Source organism: Hypanus sabinus, chromosome 4 (genome assembly GCF_030144855.1).
Source record: "Hypanus sabinus isolate sHypSab1 chromosome 4, sHypSab1.hap1, whole genome shotgun sequence".
Taxonomy (NCBI): domain Eukaryota; kingdom Metazoa; phylum Chordata; class Chondrichthyes; order Myliobatiformes; family Dasyatidae; genus Hypanus; species Hypanus sabinus.
The window spans coordinates 157958444-157980914 of record NC_082709.1 but is presented as its reverse complement, the minus strand read 5'-3'; the positions used below and the strand labels follow the sequence as shown (position 1 = coordinate 157980914).

At 43.1% G+C, this 22471-nt stretch overlaps 1 protein-coding gene across 2 annotated transcripts; it reads right to left on the bottom strand.

Moving 5' to 3' along the window:
* Positions 1–1942: 1942 nt before the first annotated feature.
* On the bottom strand, positions 1943–15052 carry LOC132392380 (NXPE family member 3-like). 2 transcript variants are annotated; one of them, XM_059966199.1, is made up of 5 exons: positions 14807–15052; positions 10916–11703; positions 8830–8903; positions 6904–7113; positions 1943–4022 (listed from the first exon to the last, which is right to left on the bottom strand). In XM_059966199.1, the coding sequence occupies exons 1-5, from the start codon at positions 14939–14941 to the stop codon at positions 3469–3471; spliced, it is 1761 nt and encodes a 586-aa protein (XP_059822182.1). In that variant the 5' UTR covers positions 14942–15052; the 3' UTR covers positions 1943–3468. The 2 variants fall into 2 exon arrangements, with proteins under 2 accessions (XP_059822182.1, XP_059822183.1); XM_059966200.1 differs by having other exon boundaries at positions 10916–11680.
* Between the last annotated feature and the right edge of the window lie 7419 nt (positions 15053–22471).

The following is a 22471-nucleotide window of genomic DNA, read 5'->3' as shown; positions in this document are numbered from 1 at the left end:
TCCAGGATGTCTCTGAGTAGTTGCAGAATATTCTTGAAGGGGAGAGTGAGTAGTCAGAGGTCATGGTACATGTTGGTGCCAACGACATATGCAGGAGAGGGGTAGAGGTCCTGCACAGTATGTTTAGGGAGTTAGGAAGGAGGCTGAAGAGCAGGACCTCCAAGGTGATAATCTTAGGATTTCTCCCAGTGTAATGAGCTAGGGAAGGTCAGAACAGGAAAATAGCGCAGACAAATGAAGGGCTGAGGAGATGATTTCAAGTTCTTGGATCACTGGAACCTTTTTGGAGGGAAGGGGTGACCCGTACAAGTGGGACAGATGGCATCTGAACTGAAGGGGAATGAATGTCCTGGAAGGGAGGTTTGCTAATGTTATTGGGGAGGGTTTAAACTAGATTTGCAGGGGTCTGGGAACAGAAGTGAAGAGGCAGAGGATGAGGTGGTTGGTGCTCAAGTAGAGACAGCTGGTGGGGGTTCGTGAGAAAGGATAAGTAGATTGTAGAGTAAAGCTTAACCAAGCCAGATGGTTTGAGATGTGTCTATTTTAATGCAAGGTGCATCATAAATAAGGTGGATGAACTTAGAGCATAGATCAATATGTGGAACTCTGACGTTGTGGCCATTACAGAGACATGGACACCTGGGGCAGGAATAACTTCTGAGTGTGCCAAGCTTTTGATGTTTCAAAAAGGACAAGGACAGAGGCAAAAGAGGCATTGCTAATCAGGGATAGTATCACAGCTGCAGAAAAAGAGGAATTCATGGAGGGGTTGTCTACTGAGTCAGTGCGGGTGGAAGTCAGAAACAGGAAGGGAGCAATAACTCTACTGGATGTCTTTTATCGACCCTGCCCCCCAACAGTAACAGAGACATCAGGGAGCCAATAGGGAGGCAGATTCTGGAATGGTGCATTAATAATAGGATTGTTGTAATTGGAGATTTAACTTTCCTAATATTGACTGGCATCTCCTTCGAGCCAGGGATTTAGATGGGCTGGAGTTTGTTAGGTGTATTCAGCAAGGTTTCCTGATGCAACATGTAGATAAGCCAACTGGATGAGAGACTGTACTTGATCTGGCATTGGGAAGTGAACCTGGTCAGGTGTCAGGTCTCTGGGTGGGAGAGCATTTTGGAGGTAGTGATCACAACTCTATCTCCAGCGCTATGGGGAAGGAGAGGGATATGAGCAGACAATTTGGGAAAACATTTAATTGCGGTAGGGGGAAATATGATGCAATTAGGCAGAAACTTGGGAGCAGCTATTCTCAGGGCAGAAAGCATGGCAGAAACATGGCAAATGTTCAAGGATGGTAGGGTAAAAGAACTATGTTGTACAAAGGATGTGGAAAAACCAGTTAAGCAGAAAAGAAAAGCTTACAAAAAGTTCAAGTAATTAGGTAACGTTAGAATTCTAGAAAATTACAAGGTTGCCAGGAAGGAACTTAAGAATAAAATTAGGAGAGCTAAAAGGGGTCACGAGAAGGCCTTGGTGTGCAGGATTAAGGAAAACCCCAAGGCATTCTACAACTTTGTGAAGTAAAAGTGGATGAACTGTGTGAGAATAGGACCAAATGTGCATGGAGGTAGTGGAGGTACTTACTGAATACTTTGCTTCAGTGTTCAGTAGGGAAAAGAACCTTGGCAATTGTGGGGTTGACTTGCAGTGGACTGAAACACTTGAACATACAGACATTAAGAAAGAGGATGTGCTGGAGCTTTAGAAAAGCATTAAGTTAGATAAGTTACCGGGTTTGGACAAGGTATACCCAAGGCTAACACAAAGTATATTACAGATGCTGTGGTCAAATCAACACATACAAACAAGCTGGATGAACTCAGCAGGTCATGCAGCATCTGTTGAAATGAGCAGTCAATGTTTCGGGCCAAGACCCCTCATCAGGACGAAGGGTCTCGGCCCAAAACATTGACTGCTCATTTCAACGGATGCTGCCCGACCTGCTGAGTCCATCCAGCTTGTTTATATATACCCAAGGCTACTGTGGGAAGTGAGGGAGGAGATTGCTGAGCGTCTGGTGATGATCTGTCTATAGGAACAGGAGAAGTACCAGAGGATTGAAGGGTTGCAAATGTTGTTCCCTTGTTTGAGAAGGGGAGTAGAGATAACCCAGGAAACTAAAGATCAATCAGTCTTACTTAAGTGATGGGCAAGTTGTTGGAGAAGATCCTAACAGGCAGGATTTATGAGCATTTGGAGAGACATAATCTGATTAGGGATAGTCAGCAGGTTGTGCCTTTGGAGCCTGATTGAATTTTTTGAGGATCTAACAAAACACATTGATGAAGGCAGAGCAATGGATGCCGGATATATGAATTTCAACAAGGCATTTGATAAGGTTACCCATCCAAGGCTCATTCAGAAAGTACGGAGGCATGGGATCCAAGGAGACCTTGTTTGTGGATCTTTCCCACAGAATGCAGTGTGTTTGTATTCTTCATGGAGGACGGTGACCAGTGGTGTCCCACAGGGATTTGTTCTGGGACCCCTCCTCTTTGTGATTTTTATAATTGACCTGGATGAGGAAATAGAAGGGTGGATTAACAAGTTTTCTGACAACACAAAAGTTGGGAGTGTTGTGAATCATCTGGAGGGCTGTCAGAGGCTATAGTGAGACATCAATAAAATGCAGAACTGGGCTGAGAAGTGGCAGATGGAGTTCAATCCAGAAAAGTGTAAAGTGGTTCATTTTGGTAGGTCAATTTGAAGACAGAATGTAATATTAATGGTAAGTCTCTTGGCAGTGTGGAGGATCAGAGACATCTTGTGGTCTGGGCAGATTGACAGTGTTGTTAAGGCATATGATGCATTGGCAAACCCATGGGATTGTGAGGCAATGTTATGTCTACACAAGACCTTAGTCAGACCCCACAGAGTTCAGTTCCGATCACCTCACTACAAGAAGAATGTGGATACTGTAGAGAGAGTGCAGAAGAGATTTACAAGGATGTTGCCTGGATTGGGAAGCATGCCTTATGAGAATAGGCTAGGTGAACTTGGCCTTTACTCCTTAGCGTGACAGAGGTGACCTGATAGAGGTGTGTAAGATGATGAGAGACATTGATCGTGTGGATAGCCAGAAACTTTTTCCCAGGGCTGAAATGGCGAATACGAGGGGGCATAGTGTTAAGGTGCATGGAAGTAAGTATAATGGGATGTCAGAGGTAAGCTTTTCACACAAAGAGTGGTGGGTTGATGGAATGCACTGCTAGCAATGGTGGCAGATGCAGATACAATAAGGTCTTAAGAGATTCTTAGATAGATACATGGAGCTCAGAAAAATAGAGGGCTATGCGGTAGGGAAATTCTTGACAGTTTCTAGTGTAGTTACATGGTCAGTACAACATTGTGGGCTGAAGGGCCTGTAATGGGCTGTAGATTTCTGTGTTTATGTCCTAGGTCTATTTCCAGTGTCATTGTGTAGATTTTGCTTTGCATGGTAAACAAATACCTTTATTCCTTATCAGAAGGGCACACATATGAAAGAAACACATCTATTTCATTCTTTATAATAATTCGTTGAGGGTGTATGTTGTGGGGCAGGTAATGGGCTACGGTCATTTCCCATGCATTCACAAATGCAACATTCATGTGTGCAAATATTCTTCTCATCAATACATCGAGTTGATAAGAGAACCAGTCATTGTAGTTAAGTATATAACCTGCTTTAGGTTCCCGTACGTTCCCAGTCTTTATAACAATCACTGTATCTGGATTCCTGCTGAGCAGCTGCAGAATCGATCTCCGGATATACTGCAGCCTTCTGATGTAGACATCCACCGGAAAAGTGTTGAAATGGGCACATAAGGTGATGGCAATAACTATATTTTTCCTTTCTTCAATTTCATCCAATGTTTTTGAAATATAGTACAGATGATGACTTGAAAGACTTCTGAATTGCATTGGTGGGCCATGAGCATGATGTTCCAGCAGGATATTGTTTTCTTTGTCCAAAGCACATAAAAGGCCAACCTTAGTACGATTGCCAAGATTGAACTTTCTAAGATCTAAACAGAAAATATTATATTTAACTCATTAAATTATGATATTGAAGATATTAATGTTTTTGAAACTGAAAATACAAAGAACATAACACCAAAGGGAGCCATTGATTTACCTACCTCAAGGATAGAGCTGAATGAAGAGAGGTATTTCTCATAGCAGAATCAAAGAGCAAATAGAGACTGACAAATTGGAAACAATTTGGCACCCTTCCAACTACACAGTGCCAACCGATGACTGTTTCCAAGGGGAGAGAATCTAATTACCTCCCCTTTGACATTCAGTTATATTACTATTGTTGGATCCTTTTACTTTTGTCTAGAGCAGCCACAGAACTACTATGGTCACGTGAGCACTGAGGTTGGGTATGCTGAGGTAAATAAGTCAGCTGCTGCTCCGAAGATTCCAAGCTCTAACAATTCTCACATTGCAGCAAAAACCCCAATAATTCAGCACACCTGGTACTTCGGTGTTCTACCATTAACAAACTTTCTGGACAACTGTATGTTGCACACTTTTATGTACTGTGTATGTTACCCTATATTGTGGTCAATTTCCCAATAATTTGAAACAGGGCCTTGGTCAGAAGGAAGTATGGCAAACATTATCTCATTCAGCGTCTGGCTCATTTCCATATACAGGCCCACCCCAGTTTACATTAGGGTTCTGTTCCTGTGAATTGTCCATAAGCCAATTTTTCCTTAAGTCAAAAAATTAATAATTTCACTCAGGGTTGATAAACATGATGGCTATGTTCTCCATCTTTGTTTGGGTGTAGTTTTTCATTGATTCCATTGTATTTCTTTGTGTCTACTGTGAATGCCCACAAGAAAATTAATCTCCACTTAGTATATCCTGACATTTACAGTACATTCTTTGATAAATAACTTTGTATGAGCACTTTGGGCTTGCGCTGGGAGCCAGAGAACATTGGGCTTCGAGGATTTTAAAAGCAACTGAATTGGTTATTTGGTGTTTAATGAGAATCATAAATCATTTAGAGTTCCTTGTGTTCTTTTTCTTGAGGGTCTTGCTCTTTGGAATGCTGTGTCCTGGTGCTTCCTGCTTATCTTCTTAAGTTTACTTTAACAGGTTCAGGGATTCCGTATTACTTGTGTTATATAAATGGACACCTGATTAGTGCTAATCACAGGGTCCTAGTTTTGAGAATCTTACATCTCACAGTGTCACTCAGCTGAGCCACTGGTGTTCTGTTGGAATTCTTACGTATAACCTCTGGTCACCGTCCCTACATCAGAATCTATCTTTCCTCCGCACTTGGGTTCTGACATTGGCAGTGCACGTCACGCAAGAATTTATTGTAAACTTCAAGCATGAACTTTTTTTAAAATCTTCCCCTGTGTGGCTACAGTGGTACAGGATCAGAATATCCAACATCCATTGAATAATTTTAAGTTAATAACTCATCTCCTTCTACCTTAGGCCAAGAACTTATCAATCACCCCGATGAGTTATTAACTTCCAACTTTCTACATAATCACTCAAAGAATTCAACTGCATGTGCATGTAACGAGAGCTGTATAACTCATCGCCTTCTACCTTAGGCCATTAACTTATCAATCACCCCTGCTGTGGACACTTTCTGGAGGTATGCTCCACAACCGCTGGACGAAGTGTGTAAATGTAGGAGGGAACCATGTTGAAAAATAAATGTGCTAGGTTTTCCAAAATTGACTCTTTCTATCTTAGGCCATGAACTTATCAATCACCCCTCGTATTTCATATTCTTTAACGACACAGAATTTGGCTTTTTGACTGTGCCAGCTTTTACAGCATTCCTGTCAATCACATTCCCCCACTTATTTTCCGGTAACATTCTCCCTCGTGACTGTTCACTCCTTCACACCAACCTGGCATTTTCCTGTCATCGCTCATCCACACTAGGGGCAGTTCACAGCAGCCAGTTATTTTACCCTTTTATCTACCAATGAAGTAAATTCCAATGTTTAGTGCAACATGATTTTACATACAGGGTGGCCAATATTCTACACAAAACTCCAAGTGCAGTCTCACCAACAACTTATACATTGAGTCCCAACTCCTGTGCTCAGTGCCCTGACTGATGAATGTCAGTGTGCTCAATGCCCTTTTCACCACACTGCCTATTTGAGTTGCTGTTTTCAAACAACTAAGGACTCATGCTCTAAGGCTCCTCCGTTCCATTACACTCACTAGTGCCCCACCATTCATAGTATAAGTTCAATGCTTGTTTGACCTTCAAAGCTGCATCACTTCACATTTACCTGTATTGAAATCCATTTGGCACTCCTTAATTTTTACTAAGCAGGACTGATACTACTAACATGCTGCTGCATAAAACTACTAAGTTCACAAGATGTCTCAACAATACAAATAATTCTGATCTTAACTGATTCCCCCAAAATTAGCCCTGCTCCAGTTTAGGACCCTAACCTGTGGACCTGTCCTATCCTTTTCCATCACTATCTGAAGACAATAGGAATTATGGTGAACAAAGCCAAACTGCCCCCTGACTAACACTTCAGTTACTTGCTCTGCCTCGTTCCTTAAGTGTACTTCCAGCACTGCACCCACCCAATTAGGGCCCTCTACATATTGACTTAGAAATCTTTCTTCGATTCTTTTCATGAATTCCACCCCATCCAGGCCTTTAACACTTTGGGTAGTTCAGTGAACATTGGGAAAATTCAGATGTCCCACTAGTGCAACCACTTATTCTTACAACTACTAGCAATTTCTCCAGCCAGCTGCTCAAGTGCCCAGTGACTATTGGGAGATATATAACATGCCCCCACTCGAGTGATCCACATTTTTTGTTTCTAAGATGTAAAAGAGTAGTGCTTATTTCAGTTTCATATTTTAAAAAGCCAGATGAATTATACTAACCTGGAAGGAAAGCAGTCAGGTATTCAAACCACTGGCGTACTGTAGAATCTCCAAGCAGATACACTTTTTTCCCACGAAGGCACTTTGTAATTATTGCAGGAGTGTCAAACTGATGAATATTACAGGTCTTTGATGTCCACTGGTTCTTAAAATAAAAGCCAGACGGTGATACCATTGGCTTCCCCCGAACACATTCACCGAGATCTGTAGCTGAACATAAAGACAGAAAGAAACATGCGGCGGGAAACACTGTATCTTAGGCTATCAGTATATTCTTGAATGATGAGCTGGAAATTCCATAAAAAAGGAGTTACACTGAGGGAAAGAGTATTATAATCCAAGCAAGATAATAATTGTGTCAATAAATTCAGCAATAGGTCATCTGGATAATTAAGACCCTCTTAAGATTCTTGTCAGGGCTGGAGTATCCTGGGAGAGTGGTGGCATGAAAGATCTCTGTGGCTTATGATCCATCTATTGTTTCATATCCAAATGAGTTCAGCTTTTTGTCCATGTCAATTTCACTTCTTCAGAGAGGGTGGAAGGAAAGGAAGTTACCAATTTTAGGTAACCCGTGCCCCCTGTGTTCCTTTCGCACTACCACTAATCCACTCACTCCCTTGGTTTGTTCGCCTTTTCCATTCCTACAGCCTTTGTTACCTAAACTCATTATCCTGCCCCATCACTCCATCTGCCCATTCTGCACATACCTGTCCACCTGGATTCCTTCCCCCCTTTTTCACCTTTCATATCCCTTCCCCCAAATGGTTCCATCTGCTCATTACCCGTCCCTTATCTGGTTCCATCTACGACCTACCAGCCTCGGTCTCTACCCTCCCCTCTCCCACCTGGCCCCACCTGCTATATTTTCCTTTTTCTTATTTTTCCACCTATCTCCAATCAGCACCGGTCTCAACATTTCTAACCCCTACTTGATTCTGTTTGCCCAGATGTTTAAGATTGCTAATGATTACCTCAGCCACTCATCACCTAGCCCTATCAAATGCCTGTTAACCTCTATCTCACCACTCCCTCTTTCTTTTTTATACTGGCTATCGACCCTCTACTTTCAGCCCTGTAGAGCCTCAATCCAAAACTCTTTTGCATACAGAGATGCTGCCCATAGTTTGATAGTAGAATTCCTGACTGTTTTTAAGGAATCGAATAGAAACTTGAAGAGTTGTTTATTCAAAAACTGTCCCCAGATGTCTCAATCAATAACACTAATTCTCTATTAACTGCAATACAATATCTGCATTAAAGGAGATTGTATACCACTTCACAGACCAACACCAGCATTTATTTATGAAATTTTACTTTCTGAATAATGAGAATATGAAGATGCTTAAGATTGTCAGTAATTATCTCACCTATAATTTCCACATCATAACTGTGATTAGTAGCTAGTTGACCATTGTTTTTAACTCACAGCTTTTCCACTAAAAAAGTCACCAATTTTATTTATTGCTGCTGTCTCTGTGGAATCTGGCAGAGATGCTCAGGCTAGGCTAATGTTTGATGATGGTCCAACGCCAGCAATTGATACACTAGACTAGGAGTGAGCGGTTAGTCCCAGAGAGGCAATTTGACTTTATATTTTAAAACATCTATTAAAATAACAAAAATACACCTTGGTCAAGATATCTCCTGTATAACAAACAATCACTAATTGGGTGGAAATTAATAAATACATTCAGAGTAAAATTCTGGATCAATATTAACCCAACAAAACTGTACATTTTGCTGAATAAATTCTAATTTTAAAAGAATGCATAGTTGATGTTCATCTAATTCAAGAAAGAACTATGTGCATTAAATTATATTTTATTTGAAAAATCTGCAATATTTATGTCAACAACTGCTCCACTATTCTATTTATATTTCCTCTAAATACAGTTTATTAGTTTTGATTATAAATGATCTTACTTTGTCGTGGGGACGGCTTCACGATTACATGACCAATGCCACAGGGTAATATGGATCTCTTGATATTGACTCCACTGCAAACAACAATACCATAAATTAAGTCACATGCTCAATGTAAAACATTCAGGAGATAGTTCAAAGAAGGTCCTTAACTATTCCATTTCTCCAACCTAGCCCAATACAAATAATATAGCTTCCAGAACTTTGGCATTGAATATAATCTTTTTAATAGTATGATTGATTGAACTCAGCAAACCCAGCTTCCCCAACATTGAATGATATTTCTAATGAAGCTTCTCACAGTATCAAACTCTGTAACTAACAACCAATACTTTCGGCTTGAGGATGGTCAGTGCCGTGGCATTGTTCCAAGCAGATTATTCACATCCATTTGGTTGATAGCAATCAAAGGAACTCCCTAACATCACCAGCATGTTGTGAAATTTATAACTCCCTCTGCAACTGGACTCTTCAGTTCTTTACTTGAGAGACCACTATTATTAGAGGAATCTCATCTCCCCCTCACTGACAATCAACACAGGCTCTCCTCAACTGCTTCATGCTTAGCCCCTTTTCTTCACTCTATACCTTAGCACAGCTCCAAAGTGATCTACACTTTGTAGATGACCCCATTGGAAATTGGTGGACTGAGGATGGGTGAAAAATGATGGGCAGCTAGGGTCAAGTAGTGGAGATGAACGGGATGGAACGGGATGCTTATCACCTTCCATTCAACCAATCGCCTCAGAATCCTTTCTCTCCACTCCCTTTAACCACTGGCCATCTTTCCTCTCCCACCTCAGTCCTAATGCAGGCTTTCGATCTGAAACATTGTGAAAAGTAGTTTTTATATGCAGAGAGTGGTAAGTGTATGGAGGGCTTATATATGAGGTATGAGGGTAGGGTTAGGTTGATCTTGGGGTAGGTTAAAAGGTTAAAAGATCGGCACAACATAGGTCGAAGGACTGTATAACAATATGCTGTATTGTTCTACGTTCTGTGTTCTAACATAATTTCCTCTTCTAGGACTGGGTGTGCTTGGAGAAATCCCACTTCCTCTCTTATTGTCCTTTCACCTGTTCTTTTTCAGATATTTATCAACTCTCCCCCAATTTTCCTACCAACATAGGGATAACTTATAGTATGTAATTAAACCTACTGACCAGCACCTTTTTGGAATGTAGGAGGAAACTTCGATGAAACTCTTGAAACATCTTAAATTAATTACAACTCCAAAATAAAGAAACAAAATAAATTGAAATTGAGAAGCAACAAGCTACAAATAGACAATAGACAACAGGTGCAGAAGTAGACCATTCGGCCCTTCAAGCCTGCACCGCCATTTTGAAATCATGGCCAATGTTGGAAGTGAAACCAGAAAATACTGTGAATACCAATAACATAATGTATAAATGAAAATGTATGAAACACACTGCCTCTCTTCTCCAATTAAAACATCCTTTACATATCCTCCTATAACATGATTGATACGAGAAGAACAGGACTGTAGTCTCAGAAACATCCCCAGTTTTGAAAATACTTTTCAAATACAGTCTAACTGGCTATGTTTCAGTATTTGGATTTCTTCTCTCGGATGAACCACCCTAACACTCCTTCAAATGGTCTTATACCAAATTTATGATTTTTTGGTGCTTATTTGATTTGACATTAGTGCTAAATGTAGCTCCAGCACAATCCAATTTGTAGACATTCAATTACAAAGTTATCAACAGAATAAGAAAACTATACAGTTATACCTTCTATTCAACAGATATATGTTGGTTCTAGCATAAACCACTCTGGTATATGTAATTGAATGTCTTTAGGGAACATCAATAATGCACTACCTGGCATTTTGAAACATTTGAACTCTAAAGCAAGTCACTGTGCCAAAACGGTTTGCAGGCATGTCATGGTGTTGTTTACAGCTGACATTTCAGCATTGGAATATCAACTGGAAACTACTACATGAAATAGCTGCAAGTCCATACTGCTTCATACCTCACAAACATACAACAATCTTGCTGCAGTCTTGCTAAATAAAGAAACAAAGTTTAATGTAATAGAAATAATGTCAATAACGTACATTTGGAAATATCTGAGGTCTTCCCCCGCCAAAAGCAGCTTCACATATCCTGCTTTTCCATAGCTGACATCAGAAGAGCAGGGAAGATTCTTTGGTTTGTAGCAAATCCACGGCTCCCCAGTGTTATGATAAGTAAAGTTACAAAGTGGTTTAGTTTGAGGTAAAAATACATTGCATATCGTATCCTCTGAAGAAGCTCCATATTTGAAGGTACTTGTCAAATATATTCTAAATGGCTGTTCTTCACGAAGTCTCCAAAGTACTTGGATCCCTTCACTGGGATGAACCAATGAAACAGACACTTGGACTTTTCCTGCCCAGAATAAATTAAAATTTATATAGTAAAATCCGTTTTGGTGATCTATAACCGTTCCTGCTGAACCAGCTTTCAACTCTGGAGTGTGGATCCGGGCTTGGAGATAGTCACCCCCATATTGCTTTGGTTTGCCTTCAAAATTGTACATACGCACCATCACCTGTAACTGATCTCCCACATAGAAAGTCTTGCTAGAATTTAAAATAACAAAGCAAGTATGTGATGGGTCACTGCTTTTCTGAAAGGGAACTTCAGCATTGGGAGGCTTTGGCCATTCAATCAGTTTCATCAGGGCTGAACCCTCCAATCTTTCTTCAGGAGTGAAGCTGTGATACTGATAGCCAATCTTCACCAGCCCATGTACCCAATCGATCTCCTCCGTTGTCCCTTCCTGCTGTGTTGTGGAATTACTTTTTGGAGCTGGATATTTGCTCCTTTCAGGCTTTCCTCTGAAAGTTGGAAATAGATCGAACTATGAAAAGCAACAACATTAATGAATATACTTTTTAATATCATCACACCCTCATTTTTTTCATGTTCATTATCGAGTCAAGAATCATTAGAAAACATAGTTCTAATCACAGAATTATCATCTAGTGTTCACAGCATTATAAACGCCCTCAGAAGCCACCTCATTAGGTACACATGTACACCTTGTTAATGCTGATATCGAATCAGCCAAGCCTGTGGCAGCAGTTCAATACATAATAACATCTTAACAGAGTTCAGAGATCCAGGGTTCAGACCAAACATTGGAATGGAGAAGAAATACGATCTAAGTGACTTTGACAGTTGGTGTGAGACAGGATTGCTTGAGTGTCTCCGAAACTGCTGATCTCCTTGGATTTTCATACAGAATGCTCTCTGGAGTTTACAGAGAATGGTGTAAAAGGCAACCAAACAAATCCAGTGAGTGGCAATTCTGTGGGCGAACACACCTTGTTAATGAGAGAGGTCAGAGGAGAATGGCCAGTTTGGTTCAAGCTGACAGGAAGGTGACAGTAATTCTAATACCAGTGCATTACAACAGTGGTGTGCAAAAGAGCATCTCTGTGTGAAAAACACATCGAGCCTTAAAGTGTATGGGCTGCAGCAGCAGAAGATTATGAAAATACACTCACACTTCTCATACCTAATAAAATGGCCACTGAGTGTATACTTCAGTGACACTTTCTAGCATGATATCTAAAACCAAGAGATAAACTAAATTGATAAAAATGCTTACAATTAACTCCTATACAGTGAGTTTATCCAACCCATAAAGATTCTGCACCTTCTGATCCTATGCCACCTTTTTCTAATGATTTAATATCATTTCTTACCAATAAAACTATGCCACCCCCTCTGCCTACCCTTCTGATACACCATGTATCCTTGGACGTTCAGCTCCCAGAGACATGCAATGTTTAGCCACGTCTCAGTGATGGCCACAATATCATTCCTGCCAATCTGTAGCTCTATGACAAGATCATCCACCTTATTCCTTATGCTGCGTGCATTTAAGTATAACACCTTAAGTCCAGTATTTGGTACTTTTTGCTTTGATTGCGCTGCAACTTTATTGCCCTGCAACTCATCCCCATGGCTGCAAATTTGCCCTATCACCTGCCTGTCCTTTCTGAAATCTTTACTGCTCTCTATCTTAGATTTATTTCTGTTTTCCCTCTCCTCCGCTCTATCATTCCGGTTCCCATCCCCCTGTCAAATTAGTTTAAACCCTCCCCAACAGCTCTATTAAACCTTCCCACCAGGATATTGGTCCCCCTCGGGTTCAGGTGTAACCTGCCCTTTTTGAACAGGTCATACTTCCCCCAGAAGAGATCCCAATGATCCAATGATTCATCTGCCTGATACTTCTATTCTCACCTTCGCTAGCACATGGCACAGGTAGCAATCCTAAGATTACTACCCTGAAGGTCCTGCTTCTCAGCTTCCTTCCTAACTCCTGAAAATCTCTCTTCAGGACCTCCTCCCTTTTCCTATCTATGCCATTGGTACCAACATGTACCAAGACAGCTGACTGCTCACCATCTCTTGTCAGAATATCCTGGACCAGATCCAAGACATCCCATACCCTGGCACCTGGGAGGCAACGCCATGCAGTTATCTCTATCAGGCTCACAGAATCTCCTGTCTGTTCCCCTGACTAATGAAGTGAAAACATAGAGTCATTCTCACTGCTGAACATTGTTCAAAGATTCTGTTAGATCAGCCTATGCAGCAAAGTGGGATTGTCCGCTGTGCCCCACTACAGGTCAGGTGAGCTGTTAATGCTCACTGTCAGTGCTGAACAGAACGCTTTGTCAGGGCATGCAGAGCACCCGTGGACAGCAGTACGATTTGTATCCATAATGGCTCTAATTAAAGTAACAATTTCCAACCGTAGAGATTGCTAAACTCCATTTCTGCAGAAAACTGGGCAGCGGGAGATCTGTGGACATCGATTCGTTGGTACAATTATACTTCACCATTGTTCTCAATTCCATTACTGGCTGAACGTAACAACAAAAAATCAGAAGGAACAGATTATATTTCAAATTCTGGTCGTTTGCTATTTAAATACACCCGAGGACACCAGTCACAAGGACTGTACATTGGGGAGCTGGGGTGGAAGGTGTTGTATCGGGCAGTACCGCACAACAGGTTTCTGAGCAGGTTCACCTGTCCACTCTGTAGACGGGAACAGTCAGTGAACCACGCGTACACGGAACGGGGGAGATTGCAGCCTCTCTGTTAGTTTCTCAAGGGGCTGCTGCTGAGGTTCTCGTTGCCCTCTAGTTCCGCGTTCCTCATCTACTGGCACCCAGTTCGGAAGGGGGTGGGAATGCTCGTGGGCCTGGCCAAGTTGGCCATTTATGTGTCGAAGCGGCTGAAAATGGAAGACGCTACCCAGGCAGATTGCCCGCCCCGTGCCCCTCTTCTGAGGATTTGTTCGCTTCCGGCTGTTCTTGGGGAGGGAGCACGCGGTACAATGAGAGACTTCCGGGAACGGTGCCCCCACGGCACGGGGTATTGACGGTTTTATAGACGGTAGTAACCATATTTTGATCTGAGTATACTTACTGTCTTGTAAATACTGAATGTCTGTACCTGATGATGTAAATAAACTTTTACAGTTTAGTAAAAAGTGATTTAAAATAGCCGTTTCAATGCTATGAAGGCGCAGCTTACTCATTTCTCCGTTGCTCTGTGTGCAGATCCACAGTTGAAGGGACTCGGTGGCGTGGAGAGGGGAGACTTGCAGCTTGGGCAACTGCCGGTCTTCCTTAAACAAAACCTTACCCAGGCTTGCAACCTGGAAACTTTCCAAGGCGCAAATCCATGGTCTATCAAGACTAACGAAGGCCTACATACATACAGTTGAAGGGAAGAAAGTGAAAGAGAGTATGGGTCAAAGTCTTGAGTTGCCAGTAGAAGGAGAAGAGGAGCGATGAGCAACAGATTGTGATCATTTTAATCATTTCCCTGTAAAACGGGTGTTCAACAGGAGACGCGCACTCGCTTAAACACAATCACTTCAAACGATGGTCGCAACTGCTTTTCACCGAGTATTTTACTTTTACCATCATACACACCTTTGTATTCTGCAGGGTTAGACAGACCAGTGTCAGAGTTAACAACATCAAAAACACGAATAGCGAACGCTGGATATAACCCTTTTTAAATTTAGGTTGTTCGTCCATATCGGCAAGTCTAGAACTCCCGGGCATTTACGGGCTTCCAGTTGTAACGCGCATGCCCGTTTCCTCGGTCCGAGAGGTCGACTGTCCGTTTATTTCCATTGATGTTGCTGACATGCAGAGTTTCTCCGATATTTTGCGTGTTGCGTTAGATTCCAGCATCTCTAGAGTTTGTCGTGTTTATAGTTCGCTGCTTTTGTCTAAGAGAAAGATACTTTGATGGTTTCCTGGCTGCATCGAAAGGTGAGGGAGCGCGCTGTTTCCTGGTTTTCTCACTTTATTTTCATCCGGATGGGCGATCTAAATCTGGGTGTTTGTAATCCTGTTTGAAATTCTCATCAAGAGGCATCTGTAGAAGGAGGAACGGTTAAAAATGTTCACCTTTTGTTGGACTATGGTTCCCCGAAAACGTCGTTTTTGCCAACAAAACTTATTTTGTATTATTCTTTATGAATCTACCTATTAATAATTGTAAAACTCGCCGAGTGAACCTCCTTGCCCAAGACAAGCAACGCATAAATATTTCAAACAATAGTCCTTCGAAGTTTTATTTTGCCTGAATATGGCGCGACTGTGCAGCCGCCAGCACTGTGAGATACGAGCGTCACTTTGCATCAGTGGGGAGCGACACAATTGTTACTTTGAGTCATGGTATAAAGATATCCTTCGGCCCAGCTGGTTAATGCGGAGCAAGATTCTCATCTACGCTGGTCCCACTTGCCCCTGATTGGCCCGTTAAAAAACATGTTTCCGACTACGTACTCTAAATGTTGTAATGTGCCACAACCACATCCTCTAGCAGCTCATTTCAAACACTCATCACTCACTGAAAAATGTGCCCCCTCCCCCAGATTCCCATTAAATCCCATCCTTCTTGCTTTAAAGGTACTCACACTTTAACCGTTCCTCTTTCTACAGAACCCTAAACGTCCGCCCTCTAGTTCTTAGTTCTGCAGCTCCGGGAAATGCACCTGCACATTCACCCCACCTCTGCCTTCATAACTTCATACACAATGTTGCACAATAACCCACAACGAACATCATTGAAACCATGTTACTGACGCACCTGCGCTCTTTTTGCCAGAAAAAGCAGGATCTCCCAGTGGCCACACATTTTAATTCCACCTTCCATTCCCGTTCCAATATGTCTATCCATGTCCTCCTCCACTGTCAAGATGAAACCACACTCAGGTTAGAGGAACAACACCTTATATACTGTCTGGGTAGCCTCCAACCTTATGGCATGAAAATTGATTTCTCTAACTTCCGTTAATGCCCCTCGTCCCCTTCTTACACCATCCCTTATTTATTTATTTCTCCTCCCCCCCCCCTCCTTTTTCTCCTCTCTCTGCCCCTCTCACAATCACTCTTTGCCTGTTCCCCATCTCCCTCTGGTGCTCCCCTCCCTCTTTCTTTCACCCTAGGCCTCCATCCCATGATCCTTTCCCTTCTCCAGCTCTGAGTCCCTTTTGCCAATCACCTTTCCAGCTCTTAGCTTCACCTCTCCCCCTCCGGTCTTCTCCTATCATTTCGGATTTCCCCCTCTCCCACCCACTTTCAAATCTTTTACTATGTTTTCTATCAGTTAGTCCTGACGAAGAGTCTCGGCCCGAAACGTCGACTGTGCTTCTTCCTATAGATGCTGCCTGGCCTGCTGCATTCCACCAGCCAGCCTTTTTTGTATGTTACAGATGTATTAGTCAGCATCTCCATAGTTATAGTCATTCATTTTGCAAAGTTTGCACTGTGACTAGTCACTAGGAAGTTCAATAACCCAAAGTATTGTAGACTTCTGGGATGGAAATCGGTTAAGTTCCATGTTGTTATTATTATTATCATTGTTGTAGGAGCATGAGGTACGAGCATGGCCAAAGCCAAGCACACTCCTTTCCCTCCTGGCAGTTACTCTTGCAAGCGGAACAAGTGCTACACCTGCCTCTACACCTCCTCCTTTACTACCATCCAGGGCCCTGAACAGTCATTCCGGGTGAGGCGGCACTTCACCTGTGAGTCTGCTGGGGTCATTTACCGTGTTTGGGGCTCCCGGTGCCGCCTCCTGTACATCGGTGAGACTCGACGTAGATTGAGAGACCGTTTCGCCGAGCATCTACACTCCGTCCACCTGAACAAGCGGAATCTCCTCAGTTGCCACTCATTTTGATTCCACTTCCCATTCCCATTCCGATATGTCCATCCATGGCCTCCTCCACTGTCGGGATGAGGCCACACTGAGGTTGGAGGAACAATACATTGTGTTCCGTTTGGGTAGCCTCCAACTTGATGGCATGAACATCGATTTCTCAAACTTCTGATAATGCCTCCCCACTCCCTTCTCCATTTCCCACCCCCTTTTCCCTCTCTCACCTTGTTTCCATGCCCACTCATCGTCTCCCCTGGGACCTTCCCCCTTTCTCTTTCTTCCATGGCCTTCTGTCTCCTTCACCAATCAACCCCATCTCTTTACTTTATCCCTCCCCCTCCAGGTTTCACCTACCACCTGGCGTTTCTCTCTCCCCTCCCCCATCTTTAAAATCTACTCCTCAGCTTTTTTTTCTCCAGTCCTGCCAAAAGGGATTCCACCCAAAATATCGACTGTACATTTTCCCACAGATGCTGCCTGGCCTGCTGAGTTCCTCCAGCATTTGTGTTTGTTGCTTGGATTCCCAGCATCTGCAGATTTTCTTTTGTACATGCTCATTTCTCAATTGTACCTTGATTTTCAGAAGGCATTTGATACGGTCCCACATAGGAGATTGGTGGGTAACATCAAAGCTGTAGAGGAAGTGCAGCGTAGATTCACAAGGTTAATTCCTGGGATGTCCGGTCTGTCTTACGCAGAGAGGTTAGAGAGACTGGGCTTGTACACGCTGGAATTAAGGAGATTGAGAGGGGATCTGATTGCAACATAGAAGATTATTAAGGGATTGGACAAGATAGAGGCAGGAAATATGTTCCAGATGCTGGGAGAGTCCAGTACCAGAGGGCATGGTTTGAGAATAAGGAGTTGGCCATTTAGGACAGAGTTAAGGAAAAACTTCTTCTCACAGAGAGTTGTGGGGGTCTGGAATGCACTGCCTCGGAAGGCAGTGGAGGCCAATTCTCTGGATGCTCTGGAATCAAGGGATATGGGGACAAGGCAGGAACCGGGTATTGATAGTAGTTGATCAGCCTTGATCTCAAAATGGCGGTGCAGGCTCGAAGGGCCAAATGGTCTACTTCTGTACCTATTGTCTATTGCCTATTGTTACAGATGAAGTGCTGTGCAAACAGACGATAAGGTGAAAGTCTTTAGTTATGAGTTCAAGAGTCCATCTTATTGTACTAGTGAGACATTCAATTAGTTTATAACAGCAGGATGAAAGTTGTCCTTCAGTCTTGTTGTACATGCTTTCAGACTATTGTATCTACGTCAGAGGAGAGAGAATGTCTAGGTGGATGGGGCCTTTGATCATGTCGGGTGCTTGTTGATTATAAGGCAGCAAGGATTGTAAAGAAGCCCATGGAGGGGAGAATGGTTTTCCTGATATGTTCAGCTGATCCACAACTCCTTGCAGTTTCTTGCAGTGTCAGTCACAGCAGTTGTTGTACCAGGCCTCAATGCATCTGGATAGGATGCTTTTTAAATTTAAATTTAAAATTAAATTTAAAATTAAATTTAAATTTAACTAAATTTAAAGGGGAACCAATCCAGACCATGACAATAAGCTTCGAATAGCCTGTGCATCTGTTTACTGCCCAAGTACAAAACTACCTCCTGACACTAACTGTCCTAACACTTCATCTTAGTTACAAATACGTGTTGTGTACTAACCGGTCATGTCATTGGGTGTGTTCTGAAGGGTCCATATATTCAGAAAGTGGTTTAGCAATGCAGACTACACCCTTGAATCACAGTGAATTACAGGAGCTGCGAAGGGAGCACACGACTACACTGTCCATGGAAGTTACTCTTGCCAATACAACTGTGTTAAAGGATAGTATTAACCTTCCTACAATGGACTGCATAAGCCTTCTGATCTAAAGCTGCCTCATAAGCGTAACAGTGGTCTATTATTTCAACCACCATTAGATTCAAGATTGAGGATTGTTTAACATCATTTCCCATAAACAAGCGTAAGGAGAACGAAATAATTGTTACTCCAGATCTAATGCAGCACAAAAAAAACCACACAAAACATAAAGAACATAATAGTAATAACTTAAAACCTCACCGTAAATATAAATACATATGATAGCTTATATACATCAATTGTCCAGTGACTGAGGCAAATAAAGTAGTGGTGGGGATAGTGGGTGAAGGTGTTGTTCAGTCCTACTGCTTGGGGAAAATAACTGTTTTTGACTCTGGTGGCCCTAAGCGTGGATGCAAATTCGTCTCCTCCCTGATGGGAATGGGACAAATAGTTCATGGGTGGGATCCTTCATGATGTTCCTGGCCCTTTTCTGGCACCTCTCATATGTTCTTGGTGTTGGGTAGGCTGGTGCCAGTGATGTGTTGGACAGTTTTGATTACATGTTGAGTCTTCCTGTCTGCTGCAATGCAGTTTCCGTCCGAAGCAGTCTCAAAGAGTTTGAAACTGCTCACAGTTTCCACTGTTGTGCCGCCAACATAAATTTCACAGTGAGTTCTGTGAGTTCTCCTGAAATTGCTAAGCATCTCCTTTGCCTTATTGACATTAAGAAAGATGTTATCTGTCTGGCACCAGGCCTTGAGTTCTTCCATCTTCTCTCTGTAGGCCATCTCATTGTTGTTGGTGATGAACCCCACCAGTGGCGTATCATCAGTAAGCTTGATGTGATTGCTCGGGTGTTTGGTTATGCAATCTTGTGCACACACATCCCTGAGGGCACCCATGTTGAGGAAGATTGGGAGGGAGGAGTGGTTGTGCATCCTGATTTTCTGAGGTCTTTTTGTGAGGAAGTCCAACACCCATTTGCACAGTGCTGTGGTTCGACTGAGAAGGGGTTCGTTCACTGCGGTCTGTGGGACAGTAGTATTAAACGCTGAACTGAAATCCAAAAACAGTATTCTGACATCAGTGACCTTGTTTCCCAGGAGTGTCAGGGCCAGATGATTGACAGATGCTATAACATCTGTCGTGCAGCATTTCTGTTAGTAAGTATATTGGTGAGTGTCCAGTGTAACAGGAATGGTGTTTTTAATATGTGCCATTATCAGCTATTCAAAGCACTTCATGATTATTGGCATCAGTGCCACTGGACACTGGTCATTTAGTTCTGCACATATAGAGTTCTTTGATACAGGGAGGATGGTAGCTGATTTGAAACTTGTCGGGACAGTAGCCTGGCTGAGTGAAGTGTTGAACGTGCCAGTGAGCTGGTGTTCACACTCCCCGAGCACTCGGCCTGGGGTGTTGTCTCGCCCAGCTGCCCGATGGGGGTTGACTCTTCTGCAGACTCCTGCTCACATCTGCTGCTGTTACAGACAGTGGCTGCTCACCTGTGGGGGGATGGCTAGCTTTCGTGGCCAGCGTGTTCTTGTATGTCTTGAGGTGTGCATCAAAGTAACAGCAATATTAGGTAACAGCACGTGCGACGTTTACACCTCTAGTGACCCTCTGAATCCTATTAAAGCTACCTGTTGAGTGTGTGGCTGCCAGGACTACCATTGGCTCCCAGGGTTACCTTTTTAAAAACGGATATTCGGCCTGAACCAAAGTCATGGAGGGTAGTTTTTATTCGGCCTACATAGTGGCATATATGAACCACCTGCCCACATTCTCTCTTCATCCTGCTGTAAAGGGCCGCTGTGGTACACTGGACTGCGTAAGCCCTCTATTCTGAAGATGCTTCATAAGCTTAATGGTGAAGTCTGTTATTTCAGCCACCCTTGGTTCCTATTGGAATCGCGTGGACCTTTTGGCTTCAACTCAAAACATTGACACCTTCCTCCCCTTTCTCAGTCTCTCTGTATTAGTCTCTGGAGACAGCTTATCGACTGATATCTTTATACTACCTGGACCCTTCCCTCCCTGTTACTTGTAAAAATGTCAAACCCTTCTCTCGATTTCTCCAACTCCGCCGCATCTGCTCTCAAGATGACACTTTTCATTCCAGGACGAAGGAGCCGTCTTCCTTTTTCAAAGAAAGGGGCTTCTCTTCTTCCACTATCAATGCTGCCCTCAGCCACATCTCTTCCATTTCATGCATTTCTACTGTTACACCCGTGGCCCCCCCCCCCCTCCTTTTTGAGAATCGCAAGATCACTATTAAGTCAGGTCAGGAGACCCAGGAAATGAGAGAGAGACATTTGGAATGTCCTGGCCCCAGAGATACAAAGCCACGGAACAGGTCATTGTCTCTTGGAGACAGAATTGTGTATTGAAAACTGTACTTCATGGAAGCCCTCAGGCAACGTGGGCTGGTTGGGGGATTGCATCATTCCACCCTGATTGACATCTGAGACCCTGTGAGTCAGGATAAAAGAGGGTCTGGGTAACAGTCCCTCAGATGCACCAGAAGAAATGCTAGAACTCCTGTAACAGCGTAATAGTGAAAGCCGGTGGAAAGCCCACGTGCGTCCTTTTCCATTTGCCTCGGAATTGGTGGGTCTTGCCACGGAAGAACGGCTTTAGCTAACACAAAGGAGCACTCAGCCCCCACCGACTCTCGAAGGATTGACATCATAAAAGGAATGGGCAAGTTTAAACACTCTCTCTTGACTCCAACCAAAGGCTGCAGCCTGCAGCTTGAATGAACTAAAGTGACTTTTATATTTCCATCGGACAATACATTAACCCCTAGACAACGATAGAGCTATTTCTTATTGATTATTATTATACCTGTGCTTTTAGATTTGGTATTGATGACGTATATTATCTGTATGTTTGCATTGATATGATTTTTGTGTATTTTTATCAATAAATACTGTTAAAAATAGTACCATCAGACTTCAACGGACCTCTCTATCTTTGCTGGTAAGTGACCCAGTTACGGGGTACGTAACACTACCCTCACACCCATCCTTCCACTACCTCTCCAGGGATACGGTTCCTTTTGTCCTCACCTATCAGCCTGCACGTCCAGCACATAATTCTCCAGAACTTCCGCCTTCTCCATCAGGATGCCACCGCCAAGTACATCTTTCCTTCCCCCTCCCCCACCCCCAATTTACGTAGGGATTGTAGGGATCGCTCCCAACGCAATTCCCTTGTTCTTCCCACTGATCTCCATCCTGGTACTTATCCTTGCAAGTTGAACAAGTGCCACACCTACCCCTACACCTCCTCCATCACTACCATTCAAGGCCGCAAACAGTCCGTCCAGGTGAGGCGACACTTCACCTGTGAGTCTGTTGGGGTCATCTACTGTATCCATTGCTCCCAGTGTGGCTTCCTGTACATTGGTGAGACCCGACATACATTGGGAGACCACTTCGCCGAGCACCTACAGAAAAAGAGAGGTCACCATGTGGCCACCCACTTAATTCTCCTTCCCATTCCCCTTCCGCCATGTCAGTCCATGGCCTCCTCTATTGTCACGATGAGGCCATGCTCAGATTGGAGGAGCAACGTCTTATACAGGTGTTCCCCGCTCTAC

What these genes read in the sequence shown, in the direction of transcription:
- LOC132392380 (XM_059966199.1), bottom strand. Translation starts at nt 14,941, where the DNA reads ATGCCCGGGAGTTCTAGACTTGCCGATATGGACGAACAACCTAAATTT. An exon ending in TAACCCTGCAGAATACAAAG is followed by an intron (nt 11,704 to 14,806) that starts GTGTGTATGATG and finishes TGCTTTTCATAG; the next exon opens with TTCGATCTATTTCCAACTTT. An exon ending in GAAGCCGTCCCCACGACAAA is followed by an intron (nt 7,114 to 8,829) that starts GTAAGATCATTT and finishes CTTTATGTTCAG; the next exon opens with CTACAGATCTCGGTGAATGT.